This window comes from Sparus aurata, chromosome 18 (genome assembly GCF_900880675.1).
Source record: "Sparus aurata chromosome 18, fSpaAur1.1, whole genome shotgun sequence".
NCBI lineage: Eukaryota > Metazoa > Chordata > Actinopteri > Spariformes > Sparidae > Sparus > Sparus aurata.
In genome coordinates, this window is record NC_044204.1 from 5,677,736 (window position 1) to 5,701,854 (window position 24,119).

The following is a 24,119-nucleotide window of genomic DNA, read 5'->3' on the forward strand; positions in this document are numbered from 1 at the left end:
AAACTAAACTCATTGGAAAAAAGAACACTTGAACATACATCAGCATGGTCAGAATGACCTAAGATGTCAGAAATCACTTTTGGGAAAAGAACCTGCCATCTGCTCACAACTGCAAACGGGACCAGGGAGCAATCAAGATGCTTTGGCTTTTCGGGGGGAGGACTTCCACTAGATAGTGAAAGCAAAGTGTCGTCTATTCAGGTTCATGAGAATTTCTTTGCTGATGCCAAAAAACAGTAATAAAAAACTGTAATGATTAGTGGCCCTGCCAAGAAATTCCTGCTCTGCCCATAGACTTCACATTGGGATGATGACACAGATTTTTAAATTGCTTTTCTTTGCCTGAGAAAAGTTTTATGAATGTCAAATCTCTATGGATAAAACAATCTCAATAAAAAGAGTTATACAGTTAATAACCTTGTATACAGTTTGAGGACTCTTTTATGATGGTGGTCTATGGGGAAAATGTTCTTTGGGCCAGAGGGGAATATTTAGCCCCAATACCATGATTGACCACTGGACAAGACTGTATACAAATAGTATATGTGTGATCTTTATATACAGTCAGTCGTTTCAGAGGCTGTACCTTCAGTGCGCTTTCACACTCTGACTGAAGTGGAAATCACTTGTTAATTGGTTAGCTCACATTCGATGGGTTAGCTTTTTCATCGTGTGGTTTGCTAGTTCGGAGGCCTTTTGTTGTTACCTGTAGTGATGAGATTATCAAAGCAGTAAAACGCAGATCGTGGAAGGAAGGAGAAAGCCGACTGAAATAGGTGATCAGTGGCAGGTTTATACCAACAGTCTACAATGAATGTAGGAGCTTGCTACTCAGTAAATAAACTCTGACTTGGATGGAAAGTTTGTGTTATCTTTGTGTTGCTCACTGTATGGTGGTGGTGTTGTGTGTCAGCACAAGCGAGGTTGGCAGCCTGTGATGTGTGACCAGACAGGGTGAGCCTTATCATGCAGACAGGTGGATAAAACTTCAGCTAAACTTGACAGTGCTTAGAGCGGATCAGATGTGAGTAAAAGTCACAGTCTTATCACGGGTCTATTTTCACTTCTCAAGCTCATTTATACTCAGTACCTTTTCAAAAGAGGCTCCAATAGTAATAGCCTGAAAAAAATGGAGGATACTTTATTTATTAGAAATTTCTAGTTAGAGCTCATGAAAAATGTGTCAACTGCGTGTAATTGTAGGACGTTTTAAAGTACATGTGCTGTGACTTTCTGATTTTCATGTAGTAATAATGTGTCCACGATAAGAGATGGGGAGGAACTGGAGGAATGCAGGGATATTTTTCGATGTCGACGCTCGTGGAGCCTCACGCACACGAGAAAATGTTCCAAATTAGACGAAGCAAAGTTGCAAGGCTTAGCAGGATGAGGGAGGAAATGGGCTCTTCATTCAATTATCTGGCCGGAGGAGCTTCTCTATACGTACAGCTGCCTCCGCATCCTGGAACTTCCATTTCGAATTTGTAGTGAGGCTATAACCCTTAATTACCCCCAAGTCCACCCTGTCCCCAGTAAATCATATCACATTGACTGCAACTCCCTCGTACACTTACGGTAATTGCCTCCTTCTTTTGTTGTTGATTTTGAGGTTTCTATTGAGAATTATTTTGCTGATGTTGATACTTTTCCCCTGCATTCAGGACATTCATATCGTATTTGTGATTTATGGTCTTATACTGTAAAAAAAGAAAGCACCTGGTATGATAACCAGTATCCCACCATCTGATTTGGGTTAGGCTTATGTAAAACTGCATGATAATACCAAGAATTAATGAAACTGTGTGTGTGTGTGTGTGTCTATTCAGTACAGTGTGTATGTGATGCGGGATATTTAAAATACTAAGCAAACACATAAAAACACTCATGCTTTGCAGAACAACAGAAACAAACGGCACCACAGATTAAAACAGGCGCTGACAGATTTAACAGTGGATTTGTCAGAAATCCTCCTTCATTACCATAACTTGGAACCAGAACTACTTTTTGTGTTTAGGAGTTCATCTGCCAGGGTGAGATAAACACTATCAATTCGTCACACAAACAAAGAATTATGGATTTAGAATACAGAGGGGGAAAAAAAGCTTACTTTCATGCATAACATTTTTCTACCTGTTTTCACCAGGGAACATTCGCCAACATTCATTGTTGGCCGTTGAACTTAAATGACTTTCTTACCCTTAAAGGTCCAGTGATTTTTCGGTTTTAGCCCACTGGGTTATATGATCAATCACAATGAATATTAAAGGTCCAAGGGTCCGTTAGGGGAAAAACTCACCTTAACATTTCAGGCATTATCTACTCACCCCCCATATGAATGGAAGGTTGGGTGAAGTTTCATAGTCAGTGTTGCAGCATTCTCCTAAACGACTGAAGTAGCTGGGTTTATAGTTTAAAACCTAAGAAATTAACCGAAAAGATGTTATTTACACCCTTGATGCGTGGCTGAGTTTGCTCTCCCACCCAGTCTTGATGGGTTGCGCGCTAACACTTTAAGCTTAGCACCTACAGTGAAGTTTTTGCCTTAATAAAAGGGCGTAAATAATGTCTTTTCAAATCAATTTTGGATCCCGGTGCTTCTGGAAACTTCAGGATTACGCATCATGAGCTGTTAAGAGTCATTTTAGTTACTTTTTTTCCCCAGCTGCTTCATGTGGTTATAGAATGCGGCAGCGCTGTTTCACTGTGAAGCTCCAGAAATGTTTGGTGGAGTATACAACTTCACCGGACATTCAGTCAGCATGGGGGTGAGGTGATAATGACTGTTTTCAATTTTGGGTCAACATTTTACCCCACCCAAAATGGTATCCACAGGCTTTAATGAATCTGACTTTGTACGTGATTGATAATATATTACTTATGTACTGCAAAGACTGCAGCCTTGCACTGCATTATTAAGTGATTGATGATAAAAGGCATATTATCATTTCTATCAACTCAAAGCTTAACTTCTTTCGAATATGATGACTGAGAACATGCTTTAAACTGGAACTGGTGAATGATAGGGACATGTCCAACCCAATCCCCAGTGGAAATTTCACCCATGTTGAGTTTTTGCAACTCTAGCAAGTTTCAAGAGATTGATACAGCACTGAAATTAATGGGAGGGAAATGAGCCAATGGTTGAACGTAGGGAAAATATATCCACAAATCTCAAACTGTGTAGTGTCAGCAAATGTGTACAGTACACATGCTTTATCGTCAAAGGAGCTTAAACCTGGTTCTGTGACTGAGCCCCTTGGGGCAGAACCTCTCAGGCTGTGGTTGGGTTTTAGTTCTGCCAATCATATTGAAAGAGCCTTGAGAGACAGCTCTGCCCTGGGGCCTAAATTGGAGCAAAATGAGCAAATTAGAGCGATGAGGTTGCCAAATATGAACAACAGGGCTTAAATGCAGATTGTGAGGAAACCTTGACCACAGGGAGGCTAACAGGCCCCAAGGTAACTTGGGATTAGGGCCCCTAAACCATGTAAGGGTGCAAACAGTTTTGTGTCAGAAACTGCCTGTTAGCTCTGTAACTCTCAACTGGCCATGGGAGATTATTGTTTACATGATCTTGTAAAGTAAAAACCATTATAGTGTGAGCCTTCATTCTTTTTACCCTGGAATGCACAGACTTATGACTTCCACTCCTTTATGTTAGGTGCCTGATGATGTCAGAAGGAGTAGTGGCGCCAGTGGATTGCCAAGAAAGTGTCACAGGAGAAAGTTGTTTACATAATTCTGTTTAAATTGAAATAAAGATAAAAAAAAAAATAAAAAAAAGAAAACCTAGTAGAGAGAGTATTCATTCTTTATGTAGCAGGAAGCTGTGTTATCAGTGAGAGAAATAGTCATACATTAAATAAGCTATGGAGTATATATAAGTAAAATATTTTATTCAACATTCTACATTTAGAATGAATGAAAAAACATAACCAATTCTTGTATTTTTCCATTTCAAACACAATTTCAACATTTTTGTCAATAATGGTTTATTGACATCCATAGCCTTTTATCTTTACAGATTAAAGGGATATGAATAATTTAAAGATCCTCCAAGAAAAGACCTATAAGCAAAAATAACAACGTCGGGTAAAGTTGAGTACAGGCTGTTGGAATAACACTTTGCAGTTTAGTTTATTTGATTGAGTTGAAATTTTTATTTGCTGGCTGTGCACTCAAGAAACACTAAAGAGTTAGACTCCCATTCACAAAAAAAGCAACTGTATAAGCTTTCAACAGCAAACAGAAATATATTAACCGTGGCTGCAGAAGCAGGCAACTTGGATGACTCATAATATGACACACGACATAAAAGTTTGATGGGAAGTCAAAAAGAAACTCTCTCTTCCCTTCAACTTTCGAGATGCCTTCAAATTTTAATGTTTGACCTTTTAGAAAAGGCTGAGTGGAGATATTAAGCCAAGGAACATCTCCCTATTGGGCTTACCACCAGATGCCCAGAAACAAAGGTAAAGAATCCCTTCTCACATCAGTCACACAACTATTAATTAGCTCCCTGTGGGTGTGTCGGAAAATGTTTTAATCTGAACGCGACATTCAAGTTAACCTTTGTTGGCCAAAGTAAGATTGAATTGAAGACAAAGCAGAATCAGAATCAAAGGTTGTGGACCTGTTTTTCACTAGTTCAAAGTCTTCGCCCCCAGCTTTTGGCATTTCACGTTCTGGCTGCTGATGGGCACTGGTTCAAGTGTATGGGGAAAAGGCTCGACCTCTGCTGAGGTCTGGGCTCTGAAGAAAAAACTATAACATCTGGATGCCACCTAAAAACAGCACATGCAGAAAGACCAAGCATGCACACATATCTAACTGTGTTAAAGAGGAGGTTTGATTGAGGAAAGCATTGCTGGGGGATTGTCAAAGTCATATGTGTTTTTAAAGCGAAAGATTATAATGCACCTGGGGGAAAATGTAGCGAAGAAGTGTAAGATATTCACCATACAACTATTTAACTTTGGCTCTGAATGGGGTTATTATCCTACCAGAGTATATCAATTTATGGTTGCACTAAGAAAGTGTTTGGAAAGGGCCCGACACTTTCAAGAAATACTTGGCAGATGATTGGGTAAACCATCTGCCTATCACTGTCTATTGTGGGCTAACTTCAACCAATCAGATCAAAAGTAGAAGCAGTAACAGCACTACCCCCAGTGCAGTCAGTTCAACTCTTACTGAAGTCGTGTAGAAATGTCAATAAGGAAGAGCGGAAAAGTCTTTCAAGAAGCCTTCAGCGCCTATGGTCTTCGATTTCGATCTGCCAATAGTTCGTCGAAGGATGCTGATTGGTCCGTGCCACTGTGGTTCTGCCACAAGTGCAGAGCTTGAAGCTTGGCCAGTCACAAGCTCATGATCTTGCAAATCTAGCAACATTGCAAACTTTGCTCTCAATCTTTCCTTTTGTTCATTCTCCACCTTACTCTTTCTTTTAGAGTGTACAACCAAGTGGAGTACCATGAATGTCTTTTTCACTAGCAAGGAACACACCTTCAACAAGATACGTTTAAATGATTTATTATGAAAGAAAGAGAAAACAAAACGTTGAAGATCTTGGTTCTTCGAGCTCTTCGAGTGCGTTGTGGGGAAGCTCTGTAGAGAATCCGCCGCCGCACTCGGGCAGCAACGGACCCCCTCATGGTCCTACGAAGGAGAGGAAAGAAAAGAAGAAACAGGGAGAGAGAAATTGGGTGGGGGGAGGGGCGCAGAATACGACAGCGAAGACGAGGAGAGGGTCAGGTGGTTATTTATAGGAATATCGGAAGTTGGCGCTGTTGAGGTGTGGTCCTGCTCCTGAAACTTTGCCATATAAACTTCAATAGGAGAGACTGTCAAACAGTTTGAGCTGTTATCTCTCAATTTGTTTGACTCATGACATCTGAAACGTTTCGCAGTGCAAAGCACTTTGTTTGTGGCATACTGAACCAACCAATTGACACAGATTAAATAGATATTTTTATCTTTATAAACCTTTAACAGCCAACTTAAGTAAACTTTAGGGTGGAGCTCAATATGCTTCATTTAGTGACAGTATTTACATGAATTTCTCACATTATAGAAAAATACCCCCCTCTTAAACATATTTTATGTGTACCATCTTTTTTTTTGGAACAATAGATAAGAGTCATGCTGTCTCTGCAAAAATTCTGTTTTCTCAAAAGCCCCGATATCCCACAGAATTGTATTAGATTACCCTCAATGAGATCACTGTTATTCTTCACACCAGCAAATCAATATCTTGTTCATTTTAAGAGATTCATCCATTTATTTATGTTTTTTTTTTTTTTTTACAAACAATCAATACTACCACTAAGAGGATAATTAGATTTGGTGAGATGTCCTGGACTGATTTATGGAACAACAACATTAAATAAAATACTGCTCTTACAACAACAGCACACCAACATTTTCAGATAGTATAGTGACAACTGAGTGAAAGGCTGATGGAAAAATCCCTTCCTACATGTTTACAGAGAAACTAAGGACAGCTGTTGATGTCATTTGTAGCTTCCAGCCTCCTGAATAAAACAGATTTTCTGGGAAGGGAACAAAACAAGACAATGGGAACCAACAAAAACACATTTCCAAGTATATTATGAATCTCTGTCAGGAAGCATCTGTTCGCTGGAAGAAAATAACATAAACACAGACGGAAACCATGAGAAACCTGAACATAAAAGTACACAAAAACAAAAATGACAAAAATTTCTGGCACATTTCACAATCTGTATAAATACTGTCATCTTTAATTTTACCGTTTTATTTCTTTCTTTACGGTTGTCAAACACTGTTGCTGATTTCAATATGTAGAAAGTACCTCCTGACCCAAAAAATGAATGCTCAGTTGAGCTGTTGATGGAGTGTTTAGAAAAACACAACATGGCTTTAGCCTGCACTGGGTCACATAAGGTTTGCCATGTATGTGGTGCTGGCAGCCATCTTCTTCCTTCAGAGCAGCAAAGTGAGGATTTTAATCATTTTGACTCAATCAGCTGAAACTCAGCCAGGGATCTTATCTTGTCTGCTTATTTACACATTTCACTTAAATATATATTTTCTTTTAATATGATTTTCCCCCTTATCAGTAACATGTCTTCTCTGGTGCATCGTGGCAAGATATTCCTTATTATTTCCCTGCCTAAAAGTCATTTACATCCCATGAATTTTGAGTTTTTTCTTCATTCATACACTGAGGGAGCAACTTTGGATTCAGTGTCTTACCCAAGGACACTTTGACATTGAACCCCCATCCTCGTCATATATGGATAGGACATTAAATCCTTCAAATGGATTATTATTTTTACTATTACTGACTTATTAGTATCACTTATGTAATGTAGAATTTTAAGAAAAGTAGTCCATGATGACCTGTCAGCGATTCAGGATGCAAAGTTTAGGACCTGGACTTAAAGATATATGATATATATAGATATAAAAGATTTCCGCATTAAATGTTTAAAAAACAACCCTTGTTGTATATCTCATTGAGTTGTCTACTTACATGAACCCAAATGTTTCCAACAATGTTCAAACCTCATACCATAAACACCTGACATTGGAGGTCACTGCCTCGGATCACTGCTGCAGTCAATAAAGATAATTCCCAAAATTTAAAAAGTAATCTCTGAACTCTCAACCTGTCGATAAACTGCTCTGGATCAGAGCAGATTCCGATGGGTCTCCTGGTGTTAATTCCTCCAGAAGGTCTTGCCTCCAGAGTTGGCTGACTCAGCACAGCTTAATTAATAACAAATATAAGAAAAAAGTGTAAAAAATACACTTCTAGTTTTGTTAATGTGCGAGTTACATTCCAGGCTTTTTGCTCTGTCAGATGTGTTTAGACATATTGTTAGACTTGTCCTGGATCCTTCATTTGAATTCCAACAGGAGGCTTTCATCCTGGCCGACTTTTTGACTTGTGTTTCTGACTTTGTGTCATTGATAGTCACAATAAACAGGCCCTTTGGTATTCAAGTGTTGCAGTAAGCCATGACAGTGTGACAAGAGCCCATATGAACAACATCAAGACCTTGAAATAGAAGCAGCTTTGTAGAATTCAGTCATCACAGACCTCTGCGTTTCCTGCTATGATATGTCAAAATGTCTGCTGTGACAGGCTTTTTGTAGGTTTCTGCTTGACAGACCTTGAAGCAGGTCAAAGGTCGAAACAAAAAACACTGAAACACCAAATTGAAACAGAGAAGCTGAAAGCAGAAGAAAAGATGCATCTTGAAACATCACTTCTTGTAGTGCTCAGAAAAAGAAATCTGTTGCCTCCGGTGTATTTCTGCTATAGGAATTTGGCAGAAAGACAACACCAGTTTGTGTATGTGACAGAGAAAGAGAAAGAAAAGAGATGGATAGTGAGAGAGGGAGCGGAAATGGAGAAGAAAACAGAGAGAAAGTGAGAGAACATAGAACATTAAGTGAACAGCTGCAGGATAAAGCTTCTCATTCAAACACGATAAGCTGAAGATACTGAAAAGGGCGGAATGGAAATGAATTAAGACTAAAAATACCAATGCCACGAGGAGGATGCTCCAACACAAAGGCTTTCAGTGAAGAGGCTAACATTTAGCCTGAGACAGAAACACAGGAAAACTGAGAGATCTACATGTAGTGACATAATAGGCTGAGAAATAAAGAGACAGATACGTGTTTAGGCATCATTTCATGGTCGCATATTTGGAGTCACTCTACTTTATTACAGATATTGATATTGATGAGACAGTTCCTGTTGTTAATAAACACAAACACACATTACACCGACCCTTTTTAAAAGGTGCAGTATGTTAGAATATGCATTTAAAACATCCAGAAGTTTCTAAAAAGAAAAATTAAATTATGAACAAATGTGAAGAAATAAAAGCTGTGACGTTATTTCACAGACATCTGGTGAAGTTAGCATGCTAACCAGATAGCCTCTTGCCACTTTGTGCCTCAAGAGATGATAGTCTGAACACCACCAAAAACGGTGCTCCAGGCTCCTTTTCCAGGCAGAGTCAGCTAATATGATACTGCACATGTGGGAATAGGCCTCCTGTCGAATTCATGCTCCAAAACAACTCTAAATATAGCCGCTAATTGCTGCTAACTGTAGCTGCTATTAGCTACTTGGCTCAGTTAGCAGCAGTTAGTGGCTATATTTAGAGTTGTTTGGAGCATGAATTCGGCAGGAGGCTATTATCAAAATTATAATATTCATTGGTTGTCAGTTGGTTTTGGTAATTTGATTTAATTTATAAATCAGTTTTAATTGTTGCTCAACTTAAGGGGAGACATTACAGGTGTAAACATTATTTTTGTCTTCTATCAGAGAATTGGTCAGAAAACATTGGCATGTTTTGATTTTTTGTTCTGGAGATTTATTTATTTAATTTATTCATTTCAGTATGGCATATTGAATTAGAAAAGCCCATGTGTGTATTTAAACATCAAATATCATCAATGTTAGAAATCATTGGACACTATTTTACATGTAAACTAGCGGTAGCTATGTGTGTGTGTGTGTGCGTGTGTGTGTGTGTGTGTTGTGTTTACAGGTTTGCAGGATAAATAGTGCTGTGACATGACTGTCTGATAAAGGATTGTGTCATAGAAGAGAAGAGTTCTGTAAATAGACCAAGAAAGGACAAGAAGAGGAGATGACAGCAATTATGTAAAGGGCTCATTCTCTCACTCAGTGCATGTAGCGTCGAGAGGAAACCGAACGACTGGAGTGAAGGTGGGCTGAGTGACTGTAGAGACAATAGACTGAAGACAGTGAAGCAAAGTCATCCAATGCGAGGGAAAAGGACAAACTGAGCCTCACAGCATATGCCTTGTAGAAAAATACAGAGCCTGTATCAACTCTACTATTTATTCCAGGTGCCTCCTTTTACATGTCACTTTCCTGCACGAGCCATCTCTCCTTTCATTTGCCACCAACCTGCCGATGATGATTACATTTCAGTCCACAAGAAAAGGAGCATATGTGGGTGACTGACAAGACGGGGCAGTACTGTTGAGTCACTGTAATGTAATATTTGACAAAATCCCACTCTGGCCCTGTTTCTTCAGGCTGAGACTGTAGTTTTTTAATTATTATCACCAAGAGTGGTGCTGCTCCTCTGTGCTGCATTTGATTGCATCCACCCTTCACTCCAGGTGGATTAAATCAGTCAGGTCAGCTGGACTACAGAAACCCTCATAACCAAAAGGATGGTGATGTTGTGCTGTTTTGTGTTAAATAGTTGAGGCGATCAGAGAAGAGAGACATTTACAGAGACATGTCTTCTTGTGCTATAAAACAACTAACTGATAACATAAAATGACCAAAGAAATGTCAATCAAGTCATCAGGTCTCAAATCAGGTCAAGTCACAAGTCTTCAACTTCCAGGTCAGTAAGTTATGCTGAACCTTACCAAACTATGACCGTTTGACAACAATAATAACCATCCAACCATCCTAATGTGTCTTAAAATATAAACTGTTTGTCAGAAAGCTTTATTTTGAAATCTAACCAGACTTTGCATATGTATTATTGTGATGTGCAGGTGCAAAACTGACAATGGAGGGGTATGTAGAGTGTTATAGTCTGAAGCGTAAGGCCACTGTCCAAGCTGCCTCATTTGACAAGTTGGGAGTGAGAATGTGTTGACCTGCGGCAGCGTGTGATTCATTCTTTGGGTTTGTCTGTTTTCAGAAACCAGCTTCTATCTAAATAATGTCTGATTAAAAATGTCAGACATAAACAGAGAAATGTTTTGTAGATCAAAAGGAAACGGGGACCATTAAGAAACATCCTGCCATTCACCCGAGCCACGTCTGCTTCTAATCTGCAGGTTCATGTGTTTGTGTGTGTGTGTGTGTGTGTGTGTGTGTGTGTGTGTGTGTGTGTGTGAGAGAGAGTGTGCCATTGTGCATCTATGCATACTATCGCTTCTTTGTACAGATTCAAACATCTGGGGGTGTGCATGCATACTGTGCTTTTCTGCCTGTGTGTGTTTGTGTATTGGGACAAAGGAAGAATTTAGACTTGTGCCGCAGACTGTGGGAGGTTGTGTCATTCAGACCTCCATTTCCACACGTAAAGAATCCATTAGCAACCTTTTCAACAAGTCTATTTTGGCGATTCAAATAAAAGAGGGTCTCTTGACCTTTATTGAATGCCACAGCACATGCAGACCACACACAGTATACACAGCCTCTCCAAATTACTGATGGCTGTGAAATGCCACGCACCGTCAGCAGGTAATGAGGTAGGAGCTGGCAGGGGAGGCTGCAAAATATCAACAGTGAGTGAGGATGGGATAAACTGGATTAGCTTTAATACTGCTGCTGCAGATCACAGTGTTCAGTTAACCTGAGGAAAAGCAAAGGTTATAAAAATGTGTTTATTCAGCTGCTGCAGGGAGGATGGGCTTGGGACTCGGGCACTCAGAGAAAAGCTGAAACTTCAGAATTGATTGTTATATTATCAAACTTATCAAATCATTCTTGTGATGAATCAAGTTAAGTTTAAAAGCGACATTAAGAGGACTTTAGGACGGTTGACGTTTCTGCAAACCACTGTAACGTCCAAGGTTCCCATGTTTTATCGAACATGCCGCATGATATAATTGCCGCAATATTTTTTTTCCTACAAAAACACAGATTTGTTTAAACTGAATGTTTCTTTATGTTGCATCTTTACATTTGTTTAGGTTGAATTATTTTCAGAACACTTAACTACTAATATTATATTCTCCACCATTTCCAGGGAAAAAACATATTTAGCTCTTTATCTGCTAGAAGTCCTGCTTTCTTCACAGGGCAGGCTGCATACAGAGTGACCAAAAAAGAGTTTGTCTTATGGAAACCTCTTTAGTGTTTAAAGCCTCGACACCTCCACGTCTGTGCACACAGGTGTTTTCACTAATGTCGCCTCTTCTCAAGACCTCGTGGGAGTGAACTAGACTGCACTTTGATTGACAGCTCCCTCAATCTCCTCTTAGTTTTGTTGGATTTAGCAGCGCTATACTGTTATTATTCTTTTAAGGTCATAGGGTTTGGTCACATTATGTAATTCCAACCCAGCCTTAACCTGAACAGAGGCCAAACTTATTAAAAACACATCTTCATTGGGCATGCACGGTCTTCAAGTATATATATTGAGAAAAGAAATGAACAAGTACTGGCCTCCTTTCTGCGAAACCAATATACAACCTCAACTGCGCTGAAATGTAAATTCCAAGAATAGAAAGAATAAAGGAGATTCATTTGATTCATATATTTATTCATGTTATTATCTCAACTTTAAGTAAAGTAATGAAGATGGATACAGTACACTCACACACTGTATATTCACACGCAGCTCGGCACAGCCCTGCGACCATGTTCACATATAGAAAATCATAAACCGGCCGAAGTGTAACACGGATGCACACATGATAAAAAGGCACACAAACGCAAATACACACAGAGGCAGTCTGGTACACACGCGCACACATACACACACACACACACACACACACACACACACACAAACATCAGGTTAGAGGGTAATGGAGGTCTGAGTGTCTCGGCTGGTCGACTTCATCTGTTTCCTATCATACTGGAACAGATCAGAGTTCTCCACACACACACACACACACACACACACACACGCACACACGCACACACACACACACACACACACACAGGGAGAGAGAGAGAGGGAGAGAGTCATTGACCCTGCCAGGTAAGTTGCAGGTGTAGAGGATTTGTTACAGCAAGCAACGGAGCATCTGTCATTTGACCTTTAATGCGGAGGGATTAATCCATGTCCCCCTCATTTATTATCCCCCTCTTCCGTTTTCTGTTTCTTGCCTTCCTTCATTCTTTCTCTCTTCCTCTTCTTGCCCAGCTCTTCTCCCCCTCTTTTTGCCCTCCTCCCTCTCTCTACACTCATTCATAGTATTTCTCTCTCATCCGTGCGATTCCACTCATCCAGTTTAGCACCCGCGTCTCTTGAGCGATATCACTGCTCCACAGCATGCTGTGAACTCCTGCTGTAGTGGCTGATATCATCTTTACACACACACGCACCCACGCACGCACGCACGCACGCACACACACACACACAAACACACACACACTTGCTGGCAACAAAGTCAGAGCGGATGTGTGGTGTTGCGTAAGTTAAAAGTTAAGTGAGACAGATGTAGATCTACAGAGAGAAATATGCATTAAAACGTTTTCATTCACTTTTCCTTTTTTGTGAAGATGATCGTGTTGGACAGGTTCACAGAGACCAAGCACAATCTAGTTTGTTTCTCACACCGACAAAAACAAAGGGTGTTAAATCAAAGCTGCTCAGCGAGAGAGAATTGTGTGTTGAAAAAGGGAAGAAAGTGGACAATAAAGAGACACATCCAGGTCAGAGTGAGTGAAAGAAAGGGATTGTTGACTTTAAATGCTATTTGCATAGCAAATAAATAATACTAACATGTTTCGAGTACCAACCAATCACTTACAGGCTTAAAAACTGAGTGTACACTACAAATATGTCACATGTGAAAAGAAAACAATGTCACATGTGACGTGTTCACAAAGGACTGTCAATTGATTGTTTGACAGTTCGACTGTCCATGTGTGATATTTTCAGTTTTTCACATAAATTGTAAATGTACCTGTTTTTTTTTTTTTTTACATGTGACCCAAAATTTTAAATATTGCAAAAAAAGAACGTCAAATGTGAAATGTCGAATGTTCCTTTTCACATAGGAAAATCACAAAATCAAACATGTATTGCATGTTAACTGAAATTTAAGCATGAAAAGAAAATGGTGTACATCATCACATTTTCACTCGTGATTTGCTTTTTCAACAAAAGAAACAAAAAAAAGAGAATTCCCACATGCTAAACAAGCGATAAAAATGTAAATATAATTGTATAAATACAGTAACATTAAATGTGCTCCTTCACATATGACTTCCATGTTCTCTTTCATTGTATCATGCAGTTGGCATGGTGAAACACATGTGAACCTGTCAGTTCAAAGTTGTGATTGGCTTTTTTCCAAATATGAATGAAAATTCCCATGTGAAAAAAATCACATTTTTACAGTTCTTCATCAGGCTCTTGTCCGTCCAATAACCGTCATGGAGGTCTAACTGAGCATCCTGTCTCCAGCAGCAACGAATAACAATTTCCAGATAGAGATGAGATGATGTCATGACAACTGTTAACCTCTTGTTGTCCTTTATTTTCAGGTATCATATAAGCTTCAGAAATTGAGGCAGAATTGTGAGATAGAACGCCATGGAGCTATTGTAAAGGGTGAAGATGGAGTGGGAGTAAAGCCAGGAGAATTAATTTTAAGACAAGAGTGAGATGATGGAACAGAATGAGATGTAACAGAAATCATAAGGAATTTAAAAAATGAAGAGAGAAGACAAAGAGACCCAAGGGGAAAGTTAGGGAGACGTCTTTGCAAATGCTCTTGCGCTTAATTATTTGTGGTTTGCATATTTTTTTTACAAAGCTTTGGCAGGGAATCCCTCTGGTCTTGCCAAAACAGCTCACAAAGGCGAGGCAACAACAGAGGGACTGAGTTAAATTTGAAAACACCAGCAATAAACAACTATTCCAGCTGTGTCCCTTTGTACAAGCACACATTTGGCACTAATTGTTGGCTGGTAGATTGTTTTTTTAGTGATGAGTGGATTTAAATATGGGATGCTGTTCACTTACTGTGTGTTTGTGATAAAAATGTCCAGGAGAACGCAGAGAAACAGCAGAAAATTAAAGGGACTGAGAGAGGAACAAAAGTGTCTCTCAAGCCATGGAAAAAGTATTTTGTCATGTTCAGATTTTCTTTGAGCTATTACTTCTCTGACCCACAGCTTCTAATTTTGGAGTAATTGATATCTGACCGCCTTTCCAATGTTTTCTCCGCAGGTACTACGCCATCTGCTGCCAGCCTCTGGTTTACCGGAATAAAATGACACCGATGCGAGTTGCTCTGATGATTGGCGGCTGCTGGGTGATTCCCACCTTCATCTCCTTCCTGCCCATCATGCAGGGCTGGAACAGCATCGGCATCGACCACCTGGTGAGTACTGAAGTGTTTGTGTGTGTGTGTGTGTGTGTGTGTCAGGGGAAATCTCCTGAGCAGTGTGGGGATAGATGGAAATATGGATGGAAACTATTTTACATCTCCACAGGATATGCAAGTTTATGACTGCTATTCAGTGGAAATGGAGTTGGCTGGAGGGAAGAAATAGAAAGACACAGAAATGACAAAATAAAACTTATTTTACATTACCATAGAAATAAAAAATAAAAAGATAATTGGTGTCCACATGTGCTCAGAAACAATTTGTGTCCGGCAGCGTTGTTTACAAGAATGGGGAAACTCTTCATGTGTTGCTGTTGAAACAGCATCAACATGTCAAACATGGAGACAGGGGGACAAGGCCACTGACACCACAGACATGGAGTCAAGCTGTTCCTTTATTTTGGTCTGAAAATGTAGTTTTTAAAGGTTTTTAATGGGTGAGTCATTGTTATAAGAGTCTTGTTTGTGCAGTGAGGTTTGTTTAAATAAGATGCGAGCTACAATACAAAGAGAGGGTGGGGGAAGAAATTAGAACAAAGGCTCCCCAAACCTGAGCTCAGGGTAGATGTGATGGGGAACCAAGCTGGTTGGTGTGAGAAAGAAAAAATAAAGAGGTTAAAGGTTCATGTTCATCATCAATGGCAACACAAGGTCTCATACTTGGTGCTTCTCTAGCTTTAGCTGTATGTCACGGAATTGACAACAATTACAGTTCCTCAATTGCAATTCAATCCCGCGATAAGGGTTTGCTAACTTGTGGGGAACTTTACGAATCCATCGTTACGTGACGTGCTTATAACTTTTATCATCAGTAACAACTAGTGGCAAGAGGATTATTCTATTTCCATAAAGCAACTGGAATAACGAGCTGCTGTAACGAGTGACTTTCCTCGTTGTGGGATAAACAAAGCCAGTCTTAATCTTGATTTTAATCTTAATGATATTTTTTTTCTTTCCCATTAGGAAATATTTCTTAACAGCACCCGTGATGATAATGTCACATGCAAATTTTGCCTTTATACATGTGGAAATATCATTTTCACATTTCACACAACTTTGGAATCAAAATGCTAAAGACGAGTGTTGATGAAAAAAACAACAAAGCGATGTAGAGAAGAAAGACGAGAGAGGGGGACTGCAGGTGGGCAGAGAAACACAAACATGAGAGAGAGAGAGAGAGAGAGAGACAGTGCATCCCCAGCCACTATTAACCTCGCTCGCCCTAGTCAGCCTTTATCTGAGTGCCAGAGAATGGTAGTTCTCAGCTGACTGTCAACAGGAGGACTGGCTGACTCATTTGTGGCAGAGTTGGAAGTGAGATGCACACAACATACACATTTTTGTTTTCCTCTTCTTCTATCACACACACACACACACACACACACACACACACATTCACAGAAGTTTACAGCAGTCTAAAGTTAGTGCCGCGCAGCAGCAGGCGGCAGCGTCTCTCTTTGGGTCTAATTAGAGCTGATGAATATTCTGAGTTGCCAGTCAGTTCTGGCAAGAACTGCAGCTTCACAAATCCGGCAAAACAGCCAGAACTCAGGTGGTACTGAACATACAACTCACTGTCAATTTTTAATGGTTGTTTTTTTTTTTTAATGGCCCTGTGGAACAAACGTTGCCTCACATTTGGAATTTAGAAGTGGCCACTGTGATGATTTTTTGCCATAAATAGATTTTAAGCTGTAGGAAGTAACAAAGAACAGTACTGTGCTTTACTTGTTTATTTCCATGTTCTGGTATTAGTCCTCTCTACTACACTTCAGAGGCCAATATTGTATTTTTTACTATGCTGCATTTAATTAACAGCTTACGTGATGTTTATCTGCTGTCTGTAAAGTAACCTAACTACGTCAGTAAGTCTAAATAAGTCACTTTTAACTTTTGCTTTCATGCTGAACATGAAAAGTGGTCTCATGGGTGAAAGGCCTGCGTCTGTGTGACCCAACAGCCCATTCACCAGGATCTAATATTGGCAGTCGACATTTCCGCAGACCACAGATATGTCCAAGGTTGACTTTTGTAGCAAATGTGGCTTATAACTAGACATGAGATGCTTCTTATTGGACTTTCACATCAGGAGTTGGAGGAGAAGAAGGTTGCGTTTTTACAAGCTCCAAGGCTGCCAAACGGCCAATCACAGTTAGAGTCCGTGGGGAAGTTTCGGACCATCGCCCTATGTTTTTTTGTGCCGATCAAAACAAGTATTCAAAGCCAAATCATGATGTTTTCTTGACCCTAACCAAGTGGTTTTTTTTTTGTGCCTAAACCTAAGCAGAGCATAAGCACAGTGTTGTGACCAAAGAGAAACAGAAAATTTAACCTAAACATTTGTAAATTCACAACATAAACATTAATTTCGAACTGATCTGTGGTTTTGCAGAAACATTTATTTTTGCAAATGGGTTGGACCCAAACATCAGACCTCAAACTCCATCCTGTTTCAATTTGTTGCTCTTTATACTACTTAACCTGGCATCCATCTTTACTGCCGGAATAAACACTACTGCCACTGGAGGTGCCGCCCAACAAGAAAAGGTATCATGGTTGTTATAAGGGTTAGGGTCACAGTCGACCTATATGGACGTTATTTGGTGAGGACGGGCTGCCTTCTTGATGTTTCTGACATGCAATTAAAAATCAAATGGACTAAGTAAACAAAGTAACGCATGGATATACGCAATGTTCATGTAAACCTTGAATTACATATAACAAAAATTAAGAGGGTTTAAATGAATTGCAGAAAAAATAATTGCCTAAGATCAAGTATATACCAGCAGATCTACCATAAAAAGAATCTTCAGCACTGAGCACTGAGATGATGAAGCCTCCTCATACTAGATGTGTCTTAATATGCTTCGCCGATTAGCAATCACTTGATTTTGATGAGGTGTAAAGACAGTAAAATTTGCCACATGTAGGTATCAATAGATTGTACAGCTTCAGAGAGGTTTGGAACAACATCCGTATCATTTTCCAGTGATGGTACACACAAAATGTGATGGTGTCTTCAGTGAAGGCGTTTTCCTCCACGGCTCAAAGGATTAGGAACCAATCAGTGACAAGAACTTCTTCCAGGGTGCCCTTTGGCAGAGTTTATGTGGAATAAATCTTTCAGTAAAGACATGTGATGGCAGCTCTGTCTTCGACTGCATGAAGCACAGATATGAAGTAAATACTTTGTCTTATCACCAAGCACTTTTACTTTACTCTTATCGTTGTGTGCATTCATGCAGCGGGGGAGGTGACCTTAACGCTGAACATGTTATACTTACACATGTCAGCCCATTCATAAAAACAACCTGAGTTTTACACACGAGGGAGCCCGGCCCTGCAGATTGATCTCTGTGTTATTCATCTCATAGCCCTGAGACGTAGTTTCCCACATAGATTAGATGATAGCAGATGAAGAAGCAGGTCTGGGACTTCACAGTGATTAATGGTGACGTGCAGAGCCTCCTTCTCCCTTAGGAGCCATGTTCCCCCATTTACTTCACAGTCTCAGCTGAGGAGAGCGTGGGATTTTAAGTGTTGTGAAGTCTTGAGGCCTTTCATGGCGTAGCAAAGCAGAGCTGTCCATCCGCTCAACGCATCTGTTTACTCCGGGACTCCATTCTACAAACTGTGTGTTCTCAATATTCAACCTTTTAAATAAAAGTATGTGCCAGTAGGGGCATTTGTGTGCCTGCATGTAACTGTATTGAGTCATTTGTGCATGACTCGAATGCTAATCTGTCTGAGGGTAGGTTTAATTTTAATGAGATTATTGCCAGAAATAACACATCATGGTTTGTCAGCCAAGAACAGATAATGATGCTACAGAGGGCAGTTTTTTTTAACTTGTTATACTACTCAGATTGCATTTGATGGCAACTGGTCCCTCAATGTAATGTGTTGTCATGTTTTATAATAATTAAGAATATGATTGGTGTGGCTGCCAGTGCCAAACAACATGTTCATCAGCGTACCTGTGACTGACATACCAGACTTTCATTGTATGCGTGAAGGTTGGCTAGGTTTAGGTAAATTGTGATTTGGATGGAAATAACAACATTATTCAAGCTAGAAATGTACACATCTTAAGTTATGTTATATGATGTAAATTAAAAACGATAGGCAACTAAAATAACCCACCTTTGGTTTCACAACAGACACAGGCGAAAGTTCAGTGCTTGTTAAAGCCAACTGCCACCCCTGCTCTTTACACTACGTAACTTGACTTCCTCCTTTGCCAACGTAGTAAATACTCTGGTCAATAGAGGTCACTGCCTAACAAGATTTGCTTCATATTATTTATATTGTATGTCATAGTGTTTCAAAGTCGACCTCTATGGTTGTGTTTTTGGTGAGGATGGGCTAGTTGTGCTTTAGGCAATCAAACCACTTTGTCAAGTCTTTTGAAAGATTGTCCATGGTCAACAGAAATCCATTTTTACCTGCTTCTTTTTTTCAAAGGTTGTTGACCCACCCAATTGCCATATGCTTAATTTATTTTCTGCGTTAAAAAAATGTTGTTCCTCTCAAATACTTACACCCTAATTGTAAACTGTTCAAATGGTTTGTCTGTTCTTACCAACACTAAAGTTCTGAGTTAAGTAACAGCAATCTACAAAAAATGTTGGATAGTTTGCATTAAAACCCTTATTATTGGATACAAGAGAAACTAATTCAGATACTAGATCCTCTCAGACGTAGCATGTTAACAGTCAGCTCAGGATGATGACATTCACCTTCAACTGACTGACGAGCTGAGGCTAACCAACTGAGTATGAAATGCCCTAAAATGGCCACTGTAGAGAGGCTAAGTCCTTTTTCATGTAGGTTACAACAAGGCCTGAAATGTTGTTTATAGGTTATTGTGTCTTTTATTAAGTGTAATGTGATTTTGACTTTCTGGTTGTGAACTGACTGATAGGCCTTTCAGTGGGCAGTGTATGGTTGTAGACTTTTCATGTCGATGCAATAAAATGTCAGCAGCATACTTATTAATTTGTTGAGAATTTTTTTGGTATAATCACAGCTCCAAATGCCAATCAAGCTCCTATCATTGACATTTCATTGGCGCTGTTTTGACATGATGGTGCATGAAGAACTAAATCTCGGGTCTCTTTTTTTAAATGTGCTCTCTGATTTGACTTATATTACTAGATTGAGCAGAGGCGCCACAGCGAGGGCAGCAACTCCACATCTTGTGTCTTCATGGTCAACAAGCCATACGCCCTCACTTGCTCTGTGGTGGCCTTCTACATCCCTCTGGTCCTCATGGTACTGGCCTACCAGAGGATCTATGTCACCGCCCGAGCACACGCCCTGCAGATCAGCATGCTGCAGCGGGCAGGGGGAGCCGGCACCAGCGCAGACTCTGCTGACCATCAGCGAAACCACCGTATGCGAACAGAAACTAAGGCAGCGAAGACTCTGTGCATCATTATGGGATGTTTCTGCCTCTGCTGGGCGCCATTCTTCGTCACCAATGTGGTGGACCCGTTTATAGACTACACAGTGCCAGACAAACTATGGGCGGCCTGCCTGTGGCTGGGCTACATCAACTCCATGCTGAACCCCATCCTCTACGCCTTCCTCAACAAGTCCTTCCGCCGTGCCTTCCTCATCATCCTGTGCTGTGGGAGGAAGAGGTACCGCAGGCCGTCCATCCTGGGGTCCGGCGCTCCCTGCACAGCCACGCAGATCAACGGCTCCACACATGTTCTCAAGTAAGTTCTTTGAATCATTTTGGTGTTTGGGTCTGGATCCATGTGAACAGGCAAAAAACAGTACTCCTTTAATACTTCAGTCTTCAAGCATCACGTTAGCTCCCTGTCTAAAAAACGAAATTATGACCTTTTCTTAAGAGTATATAGCTATCCTTCAAAATATCACTGCTTCATCTCTGAAATTTGAGGTTTTTTTAACGTTGGATTTAATATTCTCCACACGTTCCAGATAATAAATCTCAGTCCCCTCTTCAGTTTTTTGTTGTTTATCTTCTGAAACCATGACTTCCTCCTCTGTTTCTCATAATTTGTGCAGCTGTAATCTCACAGAATACAGTAGGAGCCATCTATCCTTCATCTGCCCGGCGGGTTGTAATTACTGCAGACATTTCCTGAATAATGTTCAGCAGGGTTAAATGGCAAGTCGCAACAGCTCCTTGTGATAAAAATGATTTGTTTTCAGGTGTGTTATAGACGACTTTACCTCCGTAGATACACTCGCTCCATCTCCACACTTTCGAATGCGCAGCCTTGACTCCTCTCTCCTCTGACCTATTACCGTTTCTAAACATAGAACGCATGTTTCACAGTGATAAGGGTATGACGTTCAACATGTACATCATGGTGACCTATTGAATATATAATCTTCATATTTCTCCTGGTCCTCTGCCTCTAACAGCTAGATAGGACAATCTTATCTGCAGTCAATAATAATGAATGCAGTAGAATTGTTAATCGTGTGGGGGTCAAATAATATGACTACCTATGTATGTGACATGTATGAATAATGTATTGGGTCTTAGAGCTTTTCTTCCACGTGCCTTTGTCTGTCTCTCCTTGTCCTCACAATGATAAACAATCAAAAACACTGGTAGGGTAAACAGGGAACAATTCACAAATATTGCCTCGGAAAATGTTGCAGATTTAGCACATTCCTTGGACTTCTCAGTCACTTTGTGTGAATATGTCTCTGTGTGTTTAATTCAGTGTGCTTCCTCTGTTCTCTGGTATTTCTGATGTTGTTACTTCCCAGCAGTTCTTCTCTTAGAGAGCTCCTCCAACTGCGAGAAAGAGAAAATCATTTACAACAATTATGTCATTTATGTAAATACAGACCGGAGACAGCCCTCCATTGCCGGAGACTGTTTGAGTGCTGAGACATTCATCTTGATCTTAAGGAAGATAACTACATCATTGTTCAGAAATTGCACTCTTGAGGGATTTTTGCTTTGTAGACGTATTTGAAGTGCTTTTATGAAGAGAAGTATTTTAGTATAATGAATCAACCCAATCAACAGTATAATGTCGTTAATGTTGGTTGGTAACATTTCTCTATGTTGCAACTTTATGTTATGTTGTGGCAGTGCTATGCTTATCTTCTGATTAGGTTAAGGTACAAAAAATCAGTCAGTTAGGGTTAGAAAAAGATTGTGTTTTGCTGTAAAATACCTGGTTTTATCACTGTAAACATTACTGGAAAGGTCCTGATGTCTTGGTAAAAATATCCAGGAAACATCAGTCGTCATGCCACCACCATCCCTTCCAGTTCTTGACAAGAAAGTCAGCATATACAATACATGTAATTTAGAAATATTAATATTGTTTGTATGTCACGTACACATTTGGACGTATCTGTGGTATGCAGAAACGTAAAATGCCAAGATTTTATCCCGGACTCTGGGCTGATTAAGTCTTAATGTCTAGGTGTTATACTTCTGCTTCCTCTGACCTTAAGACTTCAAGTTTGTGACTTTACAAGTAGGGTCTCCAAACAAATGGCACAAAATGTTTCATTTAAACGTGTTATCACTTACTTTTTTCTTCCAGAGCACTTGATGACAGTCAGAGATTACCTACAGTAATGTCCTTTCACTTCAGTGTGTCTCTGAGAAAAAGCTGTGCTGTTTGTGATTATTGATTTTAATGGTCTGTCCAGTTATTTATGTCGGATGTCAGTTATAGATTAAGTTATTGTATAATTCAGATTTTTCATCAAAGATTATTTGGTTCCAACAGGTGATATCTATATGAATGACTGAAGTAACAGTATCAGGCAGAAAAGTTCTTTGACAGAATGTCACATATAAAATGCTTGAAATGAAACTTTAACAGTTACATGGTTTCACTTTATGCTTTGTGTAGTACACGGAACATTTCCCTGCAGATCCTTTGAGATTTCCATTTGACTTCCAGAAACGATTGGTTTGAGTAATTCCACTCCGTGTGTAAACCCATACGTGGTGATGTCTGCTTGCAGTTGTAACATTACAGCAGAAAATGTACCACTTTTATTCAAAACAGTGTTGACATCATGAGAAATTATGGACCTGGAGTTCATTTTAAGCAATCAATGAGTGTGTTTATGCAAGCACAGGAGCCCTGATCAATTAAAGTCCACTCTGCTCGACATTTCCATTTCCTCTTTGACATTTGTGGACCACCTCCTGAGAGCTGTTATGAGTATTGACAGCAAGCTTTAAATGTGAGCCTGTCCATATAGAAGTCATCTAAACACTCATTATTTTACACAGAAGTTCAAATAAAATCACAATTATTAACACAGTGATGATAAAGACAGGAGACCACCGGTGACTGGTAATGTTTTCAGAAGTTGTCTGTTTTCTTAAAGTAATTCTGCTGCAAATCACCAATTATAAGGTAGGAGTTATACGCGACATATTTCCTTGCACATTCTCTCATTATACCTCCTAGTTTGCCATTGACAGGAGCCCCACAGTGCGCTCAGACACCTCTGAACTTCTCTGGGCTATTCACATCATCGCATCTTTCAACCTCTCGGTTGTTTTAGCCCGATGACACGCACGTTATGTAGATCGGTACACCACAGGGGTTCAAGGGACAAAAAATATTCAAGGCTTTTTGACAAATGAAGATGATGCACACATAAAGTTGTACGTAGACAAAGAGGATTCAGCAGTACAAGGACATGACGGCAGCCAGCTTCACAGACACACACACACACACACACACACACACACACTGCGAGTGACAGTCAAGTGATATATTACTCTGTCTAAATGAGATGTATGATTTATGAAGCTGCCTCCCTTTGGCCCTTGAGTCTCACTGGTGGAAAACACATCTTTCAACTTTAAAGGGGGAGATTTTAAGTGACCACTGGGACAAAAGTATTCACCAGTGGGCGGCTGACTGGATTTTAAATGAAAAAACAAAACAGTGATCAGAGGATCACCCCATTTTTCAGCCAGGGCTCAGGATTGTGTGAAAATAGGAGCAACCTGTGCAGGAGCAGAAATAATCTACTTATGTTGTGATAGAGACATGTTAGACAATTAG

At 39.9% G+C, this 24,119-nt stretch overlaps 1 protein-coding gene across 3 annotated transcripts in view; it reads left to right on the forward strand.

The window, feature by feature from the left end:
- htr4 (5-hydroxytryptamine receptor 4) overlaps positions 1–24,119 on the forward strand; it is a 180,060-nt gene that overhangs the window by 110,347 nt on the left and 45,594 nt on the right. For all 3 annotated transcript variants that reach the window (XM_030397373.1, XM_030397372.1, XM_030397374.1), the window contains 2 exons: positions 14,919–15,072; positions 20,236–20,801. In XM_030397373.1, coding sequence (XP_030253233.1) covers positions 14,919–15,072; positions 20,236–20,801 — 720 coding nt within the window. The remainder of the gene's footprint in view (positions 1–14,918; positions 15,073–20,235; positions 20,802–24,119) is intronic.